Source organism: Gobio gobio (genome assembly GCF_949357685.1).
Source record: "Gobio gobio genome assembly, chromosome: 25".
NCBI lineage: Eukaryota > Metazoa > Chordata > Actinopteri > Cypriniformes > Gobionidae > Gobio > Gobio gobio.
Window position 1 is genome coordinate 36,769,738 of NC_137121.1, and position 14,288 is coordinate 36,784,025.

A 14,288-nucleotide genomic window follows, 5' to 3' on the forward strand; every position below is an offset into this window, starting at 1 on the left:
CATTTATTAACACCATGCCTCAAATGCCCTGTTTGGGTGGAATCAAAAACACGAAGCAGTGTTAATTTTGACAGCAAATTTTGATTTAGTTTTAGTCATAGTCTTTTGACTAAAATGCCATTTAGTTTTAGTCATATTTTACTCGCCTGAATTGTTTTTAGTTTTAGTCCAGTTTTAGTCATTAAACTTTGTAACTAAACTTTGTATTTTTGCTTTAGTCAGTAGGCCACATCAGGTTAAGCTAAAGCTTCAAATAAGTTTATTTATTTTTTAATTTCAGTTATCATTTATTTAATTTCAAGTAATGAAGATTTTTTTTTAATGGTTTTAGTGAACTATTATAACCCTGATACTTTATTGAATATGTGTCAAATACTGGTCTTTCCTCCTGACTATGAATTATATGGGAATTAAATTAAATGCAGTTTATTGTGTAAGCAAAAACGAATATATAATGCGTGACTTTTAATTACAAACAAGTTCGAAATACACAAGGACTCTTATTTTGAAATGTATGCGCCTCTTTTGCAGTTGCAGGAGCTCATTCAAGTTCAGATGAGGGAGATCAAATATGCATTGTTACAACCGTCTAAAACATATTACTATATAAACATCGTCATGTTTTTTTTTGTTTGTTTTTTTGACGAAAATGACAGTTGATTTTCGTCATAGTTTTTGTCATCCAACACTAGTTTTTATTTAGTTATAGTCTCGTTTTTGTCAGTGAAAAAAAAAAATTTGTCAGTTATTCGTCGTTGACGAATAATTTTCGTCATAATTTTCGTCAACGACCTGTTGACGAAAATTATTCGTCAACGAAATTAACACTGTCCAGAAGAGGGCGGAGCCTTTACAGCTCGGGCCTCGGATACTCTGGCAAACAACAAAATAGAAAATACGCAAGGTGTCAAGACACATTTTTAAAAAGTTATTTTAACTCGAGCGCTGTTTTTTTTAGCGCATTTACATAAAAAAGCAATGGGAAAGTAGCCACCAGTACAGCTAACCACAGAACATGTGGACTGTTTATCCCATAGCTGAGCCATTCTTGTATCTCCACTGCTCTAGTGAGGAGATAAACATGGCGGACTGTGACCGCTCACTCAGGGGAGGAGCTAAGCTAACCGTCAGCAGTCGTGGGCGGGGCCTGTTACAGGGTGACGCCAATGGACGACTCGTTTTGAGACACTGTTTATGATTTATGGGGAATATAAAGAACCAGTGGGTGGATGTTCACCATTATAGGGAGGTTGTGTACACATAGGTCCCCTTTAACACAAATATATTGTTTTGAAGTCGGCATAAAATGGAAGTCGAGAACTACTTTAATACTGATTTTATCCATTGGTATTTGACAATATTAACCTAAAGTGAGCGCTGCATCCAGAACTTTAGGCTTAACGCGATCTGACCGTGATTGGCTTAACTGTGCACAGTCTTTCATGTGTCAGCAATTGGAGCAGATCACATGATTACGAAGATTATGAAGCCAATTAATGTTCATTAAAAAGCACAGATGAGTGAATCAATAAGAAATAAAACCATCCATCTTGATTCCATCCAGACTATTAAGCATTATGCGTGATTATATTGGTGCATTTTACTTTATTATATTTCTTGCATTACATTTTTCTTGAGAACAATGGCTTTTAAAAGCTTTAAAATATGCAAATATTTTAGAATATAGAGTCATATTAAACATTGGGTATCGTTTCTATTAGGGATGCCACAATTCTCAATATAATATTCAACCGTTCGGTACGGCATTCACGGTTCAATACGTGCTTGTGAATTGCGGTTTTTCGGTTTTGCATTGAATTCATAATTTTTCTGCCAATTCTATCATTTTCCTCCATCCCAATACTGAACAACGCGACATACATTCACATCACAGGTTAGTGGTAGAGTTATACTCACGGAACACTACAGTTATTCACAATCACCAAAGTTCATTATTTGCATGCGTTTTAAAGCCTTGCCAGCGTGTGCGCGGTTTTAACATGCGCTTTTCCGAGCGTGCGCACTAAACGCCTGTCAAACACGTGATTACTGGACTAAGTCGTCTTACTGCACTAATACTGTCAAATACACACAAGGTTAACATAAACACAGTCGGTTATGTCTAAAGTGAAAGTAAAATCGTGTGTGTCTGTCGTATATTAGATGCACGGAGGTCTTTAATTGACAGCGGCGCAGACTATAGTGAACACGCGGTCCTTAAAGGGACAGTTCACCTCTAAAATTATGTCATTATTTACTCACTCTATTGTTCCAAACCTGTATTCATTTCTCGATTACAGAATTTTCATTTTTGAACGAACTATCCCTTTAATATTAATACAACAACAAAAGACAAAGAGAAAATCACTCACTGCTCTTGACTGAAAAACGAATACAGTAGCTTTAATAAGAATCAATGTATATTTTATAGTGAAGTCTATGTAGTGTTTTATTTTTACATTCATTCATTCAATTTCATACTTAAATGCTGCTGTACAGCTCTGAGGTGCCAGTGTAAATCTTTATATATATTTATTTTATATTAAACAATACACTAGGAATGTGTACAAGGTTTTTTTTTAAAGTAAAGTTTAAGTAAGGTTTTTCAATTATTTTAAGTAAAATAAAGAAAGAGTATTGCAATAAAAAAGTATTTTTTCTCCTTAACCTCTTGCTGTTCCTGTCGCCTAAGAATTGAATAACAAAAAACTGAACCGAACCGAAAACCGTGGTTAAAAATCGAGGTATGTATTGAACCGTGGACTAACTGTATTGTTGCATCCCTAGTTTCTATGCTATATTGCCCAGCCCTACCATTTAATCATTAGCTGGAAGCAGCAAAGGCCTTCCAAAAAGAGCTGAAAAGAGAGAAGCCCCAAATCAGGCCTAACGCCAATGTAGTTGAAAAATCTCTTCTAATGGAGTTATTTTAGGTGTAGGACCGCAGCTCAACCAGAACATGCCCTCGACAGGCAGAGACTCCAGAACATCAGGAAATCACTCGACCTCAATAACAGGAAGCTCTTTTTAATGGGACAGGTCAAGTAAAACACTCAAAATGAGTTAGTCTGCAAAATCTGAAACAGCCAAAAAGGAGAGAGAGAGCAAAACATGTGACGTGAAAAAGACGTGCAGATGGGTTTTAAAAAGGTGCATCAGGTGAAACAGGAAGCACAGGTCTGAAAGGAATGTGCACAAACCCATAAGATAAAGATAATAACACCACACCACCACCACCAGTAAAGATCCAGAGACACAAACGAATCAGAGGGAGTTTAGCGTCACAGGAAGTCATCCCGAGGCAGGACAGGAAGTGGAACAGCGGAGGGCGTACCTGAGGCCAGGGCGGCAGCAGGAGGAGGGCCGGCCTCTCCACCGCTCTTCTGGCTCATGCTGGGGTTGTCTTGCTGTACGACCGAGGGCAACTGCAGCTCTTTAGGGAGCAGGTCATACACTGACTCTGAAACAGACAGAAGCGCAGGGTCAGGGGTCAACAGGGTCAAACCAATGGCTCAGATTTTTGATGTTGTTAATATTTTTCTGTAGAAAGACAAACATAAATAGTGATGAAAGCCAAAATATGAAATGTAATGGATGTGTATTTACGGATTAATCCACCATTTTGTACAGGGGGGTCAAAATTACAGTTCACCTGAGATTTGGAGCCAATTTTGAGGCGTGTAAAAATGCCTTTATAAAGACGGCAGCATCATGATCGTAGATCACACAGAGATTGGTAGATCTATTAGTGAAATCTGTTGACTTTAACAATCTGTGTTTCATTATACGCCAACAGTGACCGCTCAGAAATGGGAGAAAAGCACTTCTTGTCTCAAGTTTGAATGCCTGTAACTCCAGAAGTATCTGAATATCCTTCTAGACTCTGGTTCTTAACTAACTAAAGGCCCTCGATGGTTCACTCCCAGAGATGTGGAGATCCTAATGCGGCTCTGTGAGTAAATTGCACATTTTCAGTGGTCAAAAAACGAATGTGGGTCACTTTGCACACAGCTGATACTTTTTTTTTTCCCTTTTAAAGAGGAATATCTGAACAACAAATAATGTTGAAACTAGTTTTTCTATCAACACAATTGAATAAAACATTCCTGTCTGAGTGCCATAAATATTATTTTTCCAAAGTTTGCATTGCAACTAGGGCTGTCAAAGGATTAATCGCATCCAAAATAAAAGTGTGTTTACATAATATATGTGTGTGTACTCTGTTAATTATTATTTATACATAAATACTAGTGCTGGGCATCGATTAAAAAAAATTAACTAATTAATCGCACTTTTTTCTGTAATTAATCGCGATTAATCGCAAGTTTTTAATATTTTACGTTTTTTATATTTTGATATTGTAATAATTTCAGTTACTCTCCAAATTAATGTATAAACAATTTAAAGACAGCATATTTTAAATATGTGTTGTATTGTCATATTTTTATGAATGAAGGCCAGTATCACTGATACTAAAGTGTCTATGAAACATTAATGACGTTACATTACAGTATAACTGAAAGCTCCCAATTTCAACATTTATTAGGCTTTAAAAAAACTACTTTTAATTTAAGTGAACTTAAAACAATCTTTACATAAACCCAAAATAATAAATGTTATATTTACCCATGGCCTTCCCTGTTATACATATACAGAAATGTAATAGTTATCTTTCTTAACTCTGTTCTCTGTTCCCGTTGTTCTTTGATGAACATTAATGACAGGCATCATCAGTGCTCCTGTCACTTTAAGAACAGCCGCGGATCTCACGCGCTGTCCCGCGCATCTCATTTCCTCACAACTCTTTAAGTTCATTTAAGATGTTATTTAACTAATTTAAGACTCCTAATATGAGAATACTCAAAATCCTCTGTGTTAATGTTTGTTCAATTGCAAAAGAGAACTCGATGTGAGCAGGAAACTGACGCGAGTCTATCTATGCGTCGAGTGTGTGTGTGTGTGTGTGTGTGTGTCCCCTGATTAGCTGACATGAGACGCATCCACACAGACAGGACACTGACACACACACACACACACACACACACACACACACACCGGACATTGGCATACAGCGCGTTCGCTTGTGTCTTGTCACGCTTGGAAGCATTTACATGAATAAGAGCGTGATGATCATGTAACGCTAAGCAAAAATGGATATAAAAACGGACGCTGCGTTATTTGCGTTAAATATTTTAATTGCGTTAAGCTGAAAAAATTAATCGCCCGCGTTAACGCGTTAATTTGCCCAGCCCTAATAAATACACACACACACATTCATGTATATATTTAAGAAATATTTGCATGTATATACATTTATATAATCTATAATATATATAAATATAAATGTTTTACATATAAAAATATTTTTTTCTTAAATATATACATGCTTGTGGGTGTATTTATATATAAAAAATAATTAACAGAGTACACACACATATATTATGTAAACACACTTTTATTTTGGATGTGATTAATCGCGATTAATCTTTTGACAGCCCTAATTGCAACAGATTATATTAAATATTGGCATAATACTGGTGTGTGCTGCTAAATTACAGTCTGTAAAACATGTAGGCGAGTTTTAAAGTATGTTTCTTAAGCACATGCATTGTTTATTAGACACACTTGGACGGTCACAGACATTTACAAAGATCCCATAAAGAGCAAAATATGGAAATATGCAACACATAACATTAATCCAAAGTGTACATTTACTACAATGCCAGCCATTACACACAGATCTCATCTCATATGCTTCCTAATAAGAGACGCTGAGCGCTCACTACAGTTGTGTGAGGAGGTATTAACGCTGATATTTAATAAGCAGAGGAGGTGTTTATGGCAGGGACACTCCGTCCCCTGCCGCCCATGATCACTGGAGCACCATGACGACATCTCTCACATTACCTGGAAACCCTCGCAAACACAACCACAGCTACTTCCCATTACAAAACAATCCTCCGCTCTTACTGACAATGGCTTATTCCTGTTAGAGGACTAACTATTATCAAGCTGTGTTAAATAAGGAAGTTCTCTTTTCTGTTTATTTGCGTGTTTGACTAAAAATACACACTGTCCGATGTGTTTTAGAGCACGTGTGCGAATAATAAAACCCCCATCAGTTTTCATTCATGTAAGATCATAACATCTTCAATGGTGTAACAAGCATCTTAATGATCATTTTAAGGCGTTTTATATTTTGGCGATGGAAAATCATAAATGGCGATTCTGCCGTGACAGACAAACGGCATCCACCTGTCACTCAAAGTGGCCACGCCCTTAATTATGCAGAACTTTAATGGTGCGTTCACACCAGACGCGAATGAAGCGTTTGCGCGAGTGATTTACATGTTAAGTCAATGCAAAGACGCGAATAGACATTGTGCGGCGCGATTCGCGCGAATGACACGCTGCAAATTGAGCGTTTGACGCATGATTCGCGCAAAAGTTGGCCAGGTTAACCAATCAGGAGCTTGCTCTAGTAGTGACAACAATGAGAAAATCACATGATTTATATTAATCATATATTAATATCTGGTTCAGATAATATGATTATCACTGTGATAACATTAAATGACATGAAACACAACTCAGTCTCTTTTTGTTAAAGTTTATGTATGATCAATAATACAAAAGTATAAGTAAAAGGTATAAGAAGCTACACATGAAATAAAGCAAACAATTCAGTCAAACATTCAAAATAAGTGCTAGTAGGCTACAACGGTAAAGTTAAATAGCCTAAAAATATAAAGTAATGAAACTTCACTTTGCCCTCAGCCTAAACGATTTGCCAGGGAACAAATTATAGATCCATGAGACCAAAGATCACCTGTTTCATATCCACATGACGAATTATAGCTGGAGACACCACAGAGACGTCAGAGAAGGACTCTGGGGTTAATGAGCTGAGCTGATCCACTGGAGCTCACAACTCCGAAAACACCAGATAAAATGTCCAAATAGGCGCTCTCTTTATAAATAAACCACAGATTTGAGCTTTAAACAACTACATTATCGACTGAAAAAGTCTTAAAACTACATTGTCACACATTAACAGTAGTATTTTTATAAAAAAAGACGTGTAAACACAGCCCATGTCAGCCATTTCGAGACGAGCCGCTGGCAGAAGCCCCGCCCATGACGTGGATTAACGTCTGTTGTGAAGTGAATCTCACACGGGAATGAAGCGAGTAAACTCAAAAATTTCAAGCGTCCAACTACATGCGAATAGCACGATTTATTCGCGTCCGGTGTGAAGGCACCATAAGGCTTTATATGATGTAAACGAATGAGTTATAAATAATTCCCCCCCTCACAGTCGTCATGAAGGGCAAACTTAGCCGTATAGACCAAAACCACAATGTGTCCCAGACTGTAAACATGTGTTCTTCTGCTGTAAAGTTGGCCATTTTAACATGAGCTCAATGAGATTCTGCTCCTTCTGGAGTCTGTCTCTAGTGTAGGGCTGTAGCGATACATTAATCTCACGATACGATACACGATATTCAGCTCACGATACGATATATATCACGATATTCAGCCAATGATACGATTCGATATAATTCGATACTTACATAATTTTCTGAAAGATTTAAAGGGGACAGAGTGATTTTGGTGACATCTTGTGAGTGTTTCATTTACTTGGATTGAATTAACTGAACTGAAAACTAAAATCATCAATTACACAATATATGTCTCTGACGGGACAGAGAGTCGACAGCTTGCAAATGCTGGACAAAATGAATCAAAGATGTGTTGAGAAAATTAGTTCCATTTATTGAAACAGTGCAAACTGTAGCTTACAAGCCTTTGAAAAGTAAATAAAGTGCAGTATTGCAATTAACAATGGAGTTTAAAAAATTGCAGCAAGTGGCCTGTTCTGAACAGTTTCTTTGACAGCTTTTTTAGCTTGACACTGACATTTGGTGGTATTTCCAGAGTATTTCACGTTTGTGTCACAGCTTGCAAACCAACCGCAATGCTTTGTCTAAGTCAAGGGTCAAAAGAAAGTCAAAGAGAGCTACTCATGTTATATAATACTTAAAACTCTTAAATAATGCATCATAATTCTCATATTAACAACTATCCAAACTGTTTTACACCTGAAAGAGTATAGTAGTAGTTCCAGTAGTCGGTACAATACCACTATTTGTTTTTTAAATAAATGTTTTATTATATATGATGATAATCATAAGTAAATAATACATAAACATGTAAAGGCTGTATGCTGTTTAAAAGTAAACCTTGTTTATAAATGAAAGATCAAGTGAAAAATAAGCAACCATTAATAATTATATAATTAGTATTATTTATTTCATAATTAATATTATTAGTAAAGACGTATTATTATTACATAGAGACGTAGCTAAATGTACTGTAGGCTACAATCTGTAGTCAATCTCTTCACGTTAAACCGAACTTTTATTTTGACGGGTTGCCGTGATTAGCAGTGTGTGTGTTCATGATGATCTGACCGTGTCTTATTCAGCTCCTCGTTCAGTCAGGGCTCAGCCCATTGACTCATGTCCTGATCAGTGCCCTGACTACTGAACCAGGAGCTGAATGAGACGCAGCCAGTTCTCTCAAATGATAAATGTAAAATGTGAAGTGACGGTTTATGCGTTCGTGTCGGCAGAGACTACAAAAGCGAGTGCGCGCGGCGCTCGTCATCCACACAGACGCAGAACATGCAGGAGTATTTTGCAGTTTATTATTAACAGACACTAGTATATATTCGGCTTCAGTCTGGAGCCTGCGCTTAAATGAACACGGAAGCGACTGAACGCAGCTGCTATGGTGAGCTATTTTTAGAACAGACCCGCGGGCGACTCGTGTGGTTCTTGCGGGCGACTCGTGTTGTTGATCCCTGAGTCTAAGTCGTCGCTTTCCTTCTTCTTTTTAAACCCAAAGTGCTCCCACACATCTGCTTTTAAAGGGTTAGTTCACCCAAAAATGAAAATTCTGTCATTAATTACTCACCCTCATGTCGTTGGACACCCGTAAGTCCTCCGTTCATATTCGGAACACAAATGAAGATATTTTAGTGTAAAGCTGATGCTGAGAAAGGCTTCAGATAGGCCTCCATTGGCATTCAGTACATTGACACTTCCAATATCCATGAAAGGCACTTAAAACGTCGTTACAAAGTCCATCTCACCACAGTGACTCTACAATAATTTTACGATGCGACGACAATAGTTTTTGTGCGCAAAAAAAAAATCTAAATAACACCTTTATCCAACTTGTTCTCGACTTCCGTGTGTCTCCACGACGCATGCGCGAGAATATGACGCAGATCCGGCGTTCGGACACATGACCCAGAAGAGATTTGTTTACGAGCAGAGGAAGACGCGCGTGTCTAAGCTGTTGGATTCTACATTGATCGTGCTTTAGGTCTCGGCGTAGTTCTCAAAATGGGGCTTAAGTGTGTATTTTATGGATTCCCGAACGCCGGCGCTTCGTCATATTCTCGCGCATGCGTCGTGGAGGCGCACACGGAAGACAAGAACAAGTTGGTTAAAGGTGTTATTTTGATTTTTTTTTCGCACAAAAACTATTGTCGTCGCATCATAAAATTATTGTAGAGCCACTGTAGTGAGATAGACTTTGTAACGACGTTTTAAGTGCCTTTCATGGATCTTGGAAGTGTAAATGTACTGAATGCCAATGGAGGCCTGTCTGAAGCCTTTCTCAGCATCAGCTTTACACTAAAATATCTATATATATATCTATAATATTTGTGTTCCGAAGATGAACGGAGGTCTTACGGGTGTCCAACGACATGAGGGTGAGTAATTAATGACAGAATTTTCATTTTTGGGTGAACTAACCCTTTAAGCATGAAGGCGCTGGATTTATATTTGCTGCCATTTTCTTGAATCTCCTCGCTCTGACTCCGTAAACATGAAGAGGTAACGTTAGACGTCGGCGTCTGTGTAAAGTTAGTAGTACGGGTAACTTGCTCTACAGCGACACTAGCGGCTGACTGACCAAATCACTCTTCCTGCAACGCAAATGGGGGTAAACACAGGGATTTGAACGGGACGTATGTATCGATACTCGCGGCTTAAAAATCGATACTTTCTTGGGAGAAAAAATATCGATTTATATCACAGAATCAATAAAATTGGCCAGCCTTACTCTAGTGGCCAGTCCATGAACTGCAGTTTAACTCACTTCCGTATCGGCTTCAGGAGAAACTGCGGGAGGAGCCGCTTGGATCAGGCTCACACACACATTAATGCTAAACGACACTAATGAGCGATCATGACAGTGTTTACTGTACGTGTTTATACTAGTGATGCACTGATCATGATTTTACATGGCCGATTACGCTTTTTTTTTTACACAATAAAAGAATGAAAGTATACATTGGCTTTTGGCCAATGAAAACAAGTCCGCAATCTGAAATTAACGGGAAATTGAATTGGGTTGAACTTGAATTGAATGTGAAATTAAAGGCAACAACTGCATATTCTGCAATCCAAACAAAGATGTTACTTAAATCAGCATTTGTTTTTAAATTCAGTGTAAAGAAAAAAAGTCTTTACCAGTGAAATTAAATAAAACCAAAGTATATAATTGTTCCAAAATGTTAAATCAAACGATGTTTAGTGCAACGAAAAAAACTAAGATACTACAGCAGGTGCTTTTTAAATCAAAGTAAGTCAATGTCATTTTAAGGTAAAATAAAAATGATCATCCTATACAGAACTGATAGTATTTCATTCAGAAAAGTGAGTCCGAATATATGACGCTGACATCTTGTGCATATTGGGACTGAATCTGTGCAGTTGAGAGAGCAGGAAGTAGAGCCGCGATATCAAAAGCCCCCCCACACTCACAGATGCAGAACAACTTCACTCAGAGAAGCCGTCAATCTCAGCTGTCAATCATGACGTCACACCCCCTGTTTTTATAGCATCAAATAACTCACTAAAACTAAACTAATTTAAAAAACGAACACTTGAAATGAAATCATCGTGATAAAAACTGCCTACAATGACAGAAACCATCTTTAGGAAACAATTATTTGAAGTGTAATTTGATTGTTTAGTTTGTCTGGCGTCCATTGAAAACACGGAGAGGCGGGGCTTATGAGCTATACTGGGCCCGGCCACCGGGGGGCGATCACTTCAGTTTACAACACGAGTTTGTGACATCAGTGACATAAAATAAAATATAAAAACTTTTCTTATTTTCATTTAGTTGAAATTAACCTGATGTACCAAACTACAACTGAAATAAACATGAATAAAAACTACAGACATGCTTAAAAACAAAAAAAAATAATACAACAGAATTACTAAATATTAACTAAAATTAAAATGAAAAGCAGAAAATATAAAAACTTTATTCAAAATATCAAAAATTCTAATGGTATCTCAATGATACTAAAATAACAGTGACTAGAATGACTAAATGTGTTAATTTCATATATATATTCTAAAAAATAAATGATTTTGCTTGTACATTTTATTAAGGAAATAACACATTATTAGCGCCCCTGAAGTTTCTAAATGCGCTCCTAAATTTTCCATGTCAATTTTAAGTCGTAAAATTGCAAATTGGTGTCCCATACATTAAGGCAAATCACAATTTAATAAATAAAATAATCTAATTTGGAAATTAACAAATCAGCATTTTGTTCCAATAAGGGATCGACCGATATGGATTTTTTAGTGCCGATACCGATTTTTTCTCCTCAGCCGTAGCCGATGGCGATACGGGCTGCCGATTTACTGGAGCCGATTTACTGGAGCCGATACTGCTTTTGCTCCCTCAATTTACATCATAAAAATGACACAATGATCATGATGATAACAATTTAAAATGTACAATTTAAAAAAGAAACATTTATTGAACTAAAAAAAACTATATTTAACAAATAGTAAAAACATGAGAGGTAGAACAAGAAAAAAAAAAGTGAGTGTGAGTTCAGTGGTGAAAATAAATTCTGAAAATAAATATTTAAGCATAAATAAAATAATGGCACTATTGCACACAGTATCAACAAGCGAGCAGCATAATAAAGTGCACACTGACTGTACTATACTAAACTATTTACAACCTAGTCATTTAATGCTTACACTCTAAAAAATTATGGGTTAAAAATAACCCAAGTTGGGTTGAATATGGACTAACCCAGCAATTGGGTTGTTTTGACCCAGCGGTTAGGTTAAATGTTTGCTTAAAACAACCCAATTGCTGGGTTAAAACAACCCAATTGACCTATCGGTAAGCCCCTCCCATCGAACGCCTCAGATGATTTGTTTGAGTGAAAAACTATGTAATAAACTTGATAAACCATCAGTAAAGTTTGGCCATCGTTCGGACAGGATATATACGCTACAATCTGTGTCCAAAAACATCTCGGGATAAGGTTTTCACACTGACAGCTGTGCATTGTAAGATATAGCAACTCCGTTTGTTTGGCCGAGTTAGCAACAGTAGCTAAGGGGGGCGGGGCTTACCGATAGGTCAATTGCTGGGTTAGTCCATTTTCAACCCAATTTGGGTTGTTTTTAACCCAGCATTGTTTAGAGTGTAGGTGCTCTTCACTTAATCTCTTGTAGAGCAACACCAGCGGTAATTCAGGAGAAAATCTCCCAATGCTCCACGTGAAACTTCAGTCTTTCCACCTTTTACCATCGTGTCAATTCTCAGCTGATTTTGATTAATATGCGCGAGGGAGAGCGAGAGAGTTTGAAGACGGTGAGAGCTGCCCTGTGGACGCCTGTCTGGAAATAATGCAGGGGGAAAAATATCGACGAACGCAGCAGCCTTATATCGGCCGATACACGTAAACATAGCAAATATCGGCCGATATATCGGTCTAACACTAGTTCCAAACCAGTTGACTCCTAAAGTGTTCTGCCATGTTACTTCTTAAATAATGACTTTTATATGTTCCTATGTTTTACTATGTTGGCAGAAAACATAAAAATGAGGTTAAGATGTGTTTACCGATTTTGTTGTAAGATTGTTGTGGGACGGGGAGGCAAACCGATGAATAAAACCAGCTCACATTAAAAAATGAGGCTAGTTTATGGAGGCCTGAGTAAAAAAAGCAATTATGAAAAAGTTTTAAATAAAAAAATCCTTGTCTGTGAAATCCACAGTTATGATTAAACCAAAACAACGAAAAAATAAGGCTCAATTCTAGGAGGAATATGTTCTGGCTCTGTTGAAGATCAGCCCTGTCGTTGCCCTTGGAGGACCACAGACCCTGATCCACACGCTTGTAAATAAAGGCCCTGGAGCCTGCAGAGGAGCCCAAGCTCTGAATGCCACGTTCTGCATTCCTGCCCTTTCCACACGGAGCATCCCCGGACACACAGAGATAATGGGATCGCCCGCTTCTGCTCGGCCGAGGATTAAATCTGCTCCAGAGAGCCCGAAAGGCTCCTGAAGCTGGACAGTGGCACCACAATTACAGCGGCCGTCTGTGAACGCTGGCTTTGTAAAACGCAGGTGGTGACAGAAGACAACGATCATCCAGCCGTTCCTGAGCTATTAAACCCGTGGGTCATGTGACTCGAGCACAAAGGCCAAGCGGGACCATGTGACCCGGGTCAGACCGCTTGAGCCCTGTAAATACACCAGATTGTGTCCAGTTTGTCTAAAGCGAGAGCTGCCGCCCATGCAAACCTCGCCAACATGAAGCCAGGGCATTGTGGGGGTTTCCAGGGTGTTGCCATGCATTTTCATATGATAAACTATTTAATTGAAATGAACGGCTGTTTTGCCCCCATATCTTGATATTTCCAGCTCTAACTGGAGGGCAGTGTGAATATTAAAACACATAATTAATGTATAATGTTAAAAAAAAAAAATCACATTTTAAGGATTTAAATGATTGAAGAAACAAGTGCAAATGCCACTCTGTTGTTTTTTTATGAATCTCTTGAGTGAATGATTCAATGACTCACTCATAAAGGCTTCACTTGTTTCTTTACTGGATGAATCAGTGTTTTTGAATGAATCTCTTGAGTGAATGATTCAATGACTCACTCATAAAGGCTTCACTTGTTTCATTACTGGATGAATCAGTGTTTTTGAACGAATCTCTTGAGTGAATGATTCAATGACTCACTCATAAAGACTTCACTTGTGTCATTACTGGATGAATCGGTGTTTTTGAACGAATCTCTTGAGTGAATGATTCAATGACTCACTCATAAAGACTTCACTTGTGTCATTACTGGATGAATCAGTGTTTTTGAAAGAATCTCTTGAGTGAATGATTCAATGACTCACTCATAAAGACTTGACTTGTTTCATTACTG

General features: G+C 37.8%; 1 protein-coding gene across 2 annotated transcripts in view; it reads right to left on the bottom strand.

The window, feature by feature from the left end:
- nfat5a (nuclear factor of activated T cells 5a) overlaps positions 1-14,288 on the bottom strand; it is a 36,538-nt gene that overhangs the window by 20,341 nt on the left and 1,909 nt on the right. For both annotated transcript variants that reach the window (XM_079808759.1, XM_079808758.1), the window contains exon 2: positions 3,335-3,460. In XM_079808759.1, coding sequence (XP_079664885.1) covers positions 3,335-3,460 — 126 coding nt within the window. The remainder of the gene's footprint in view (positions 1-3,334; positions 3,461-14,288) is intronic.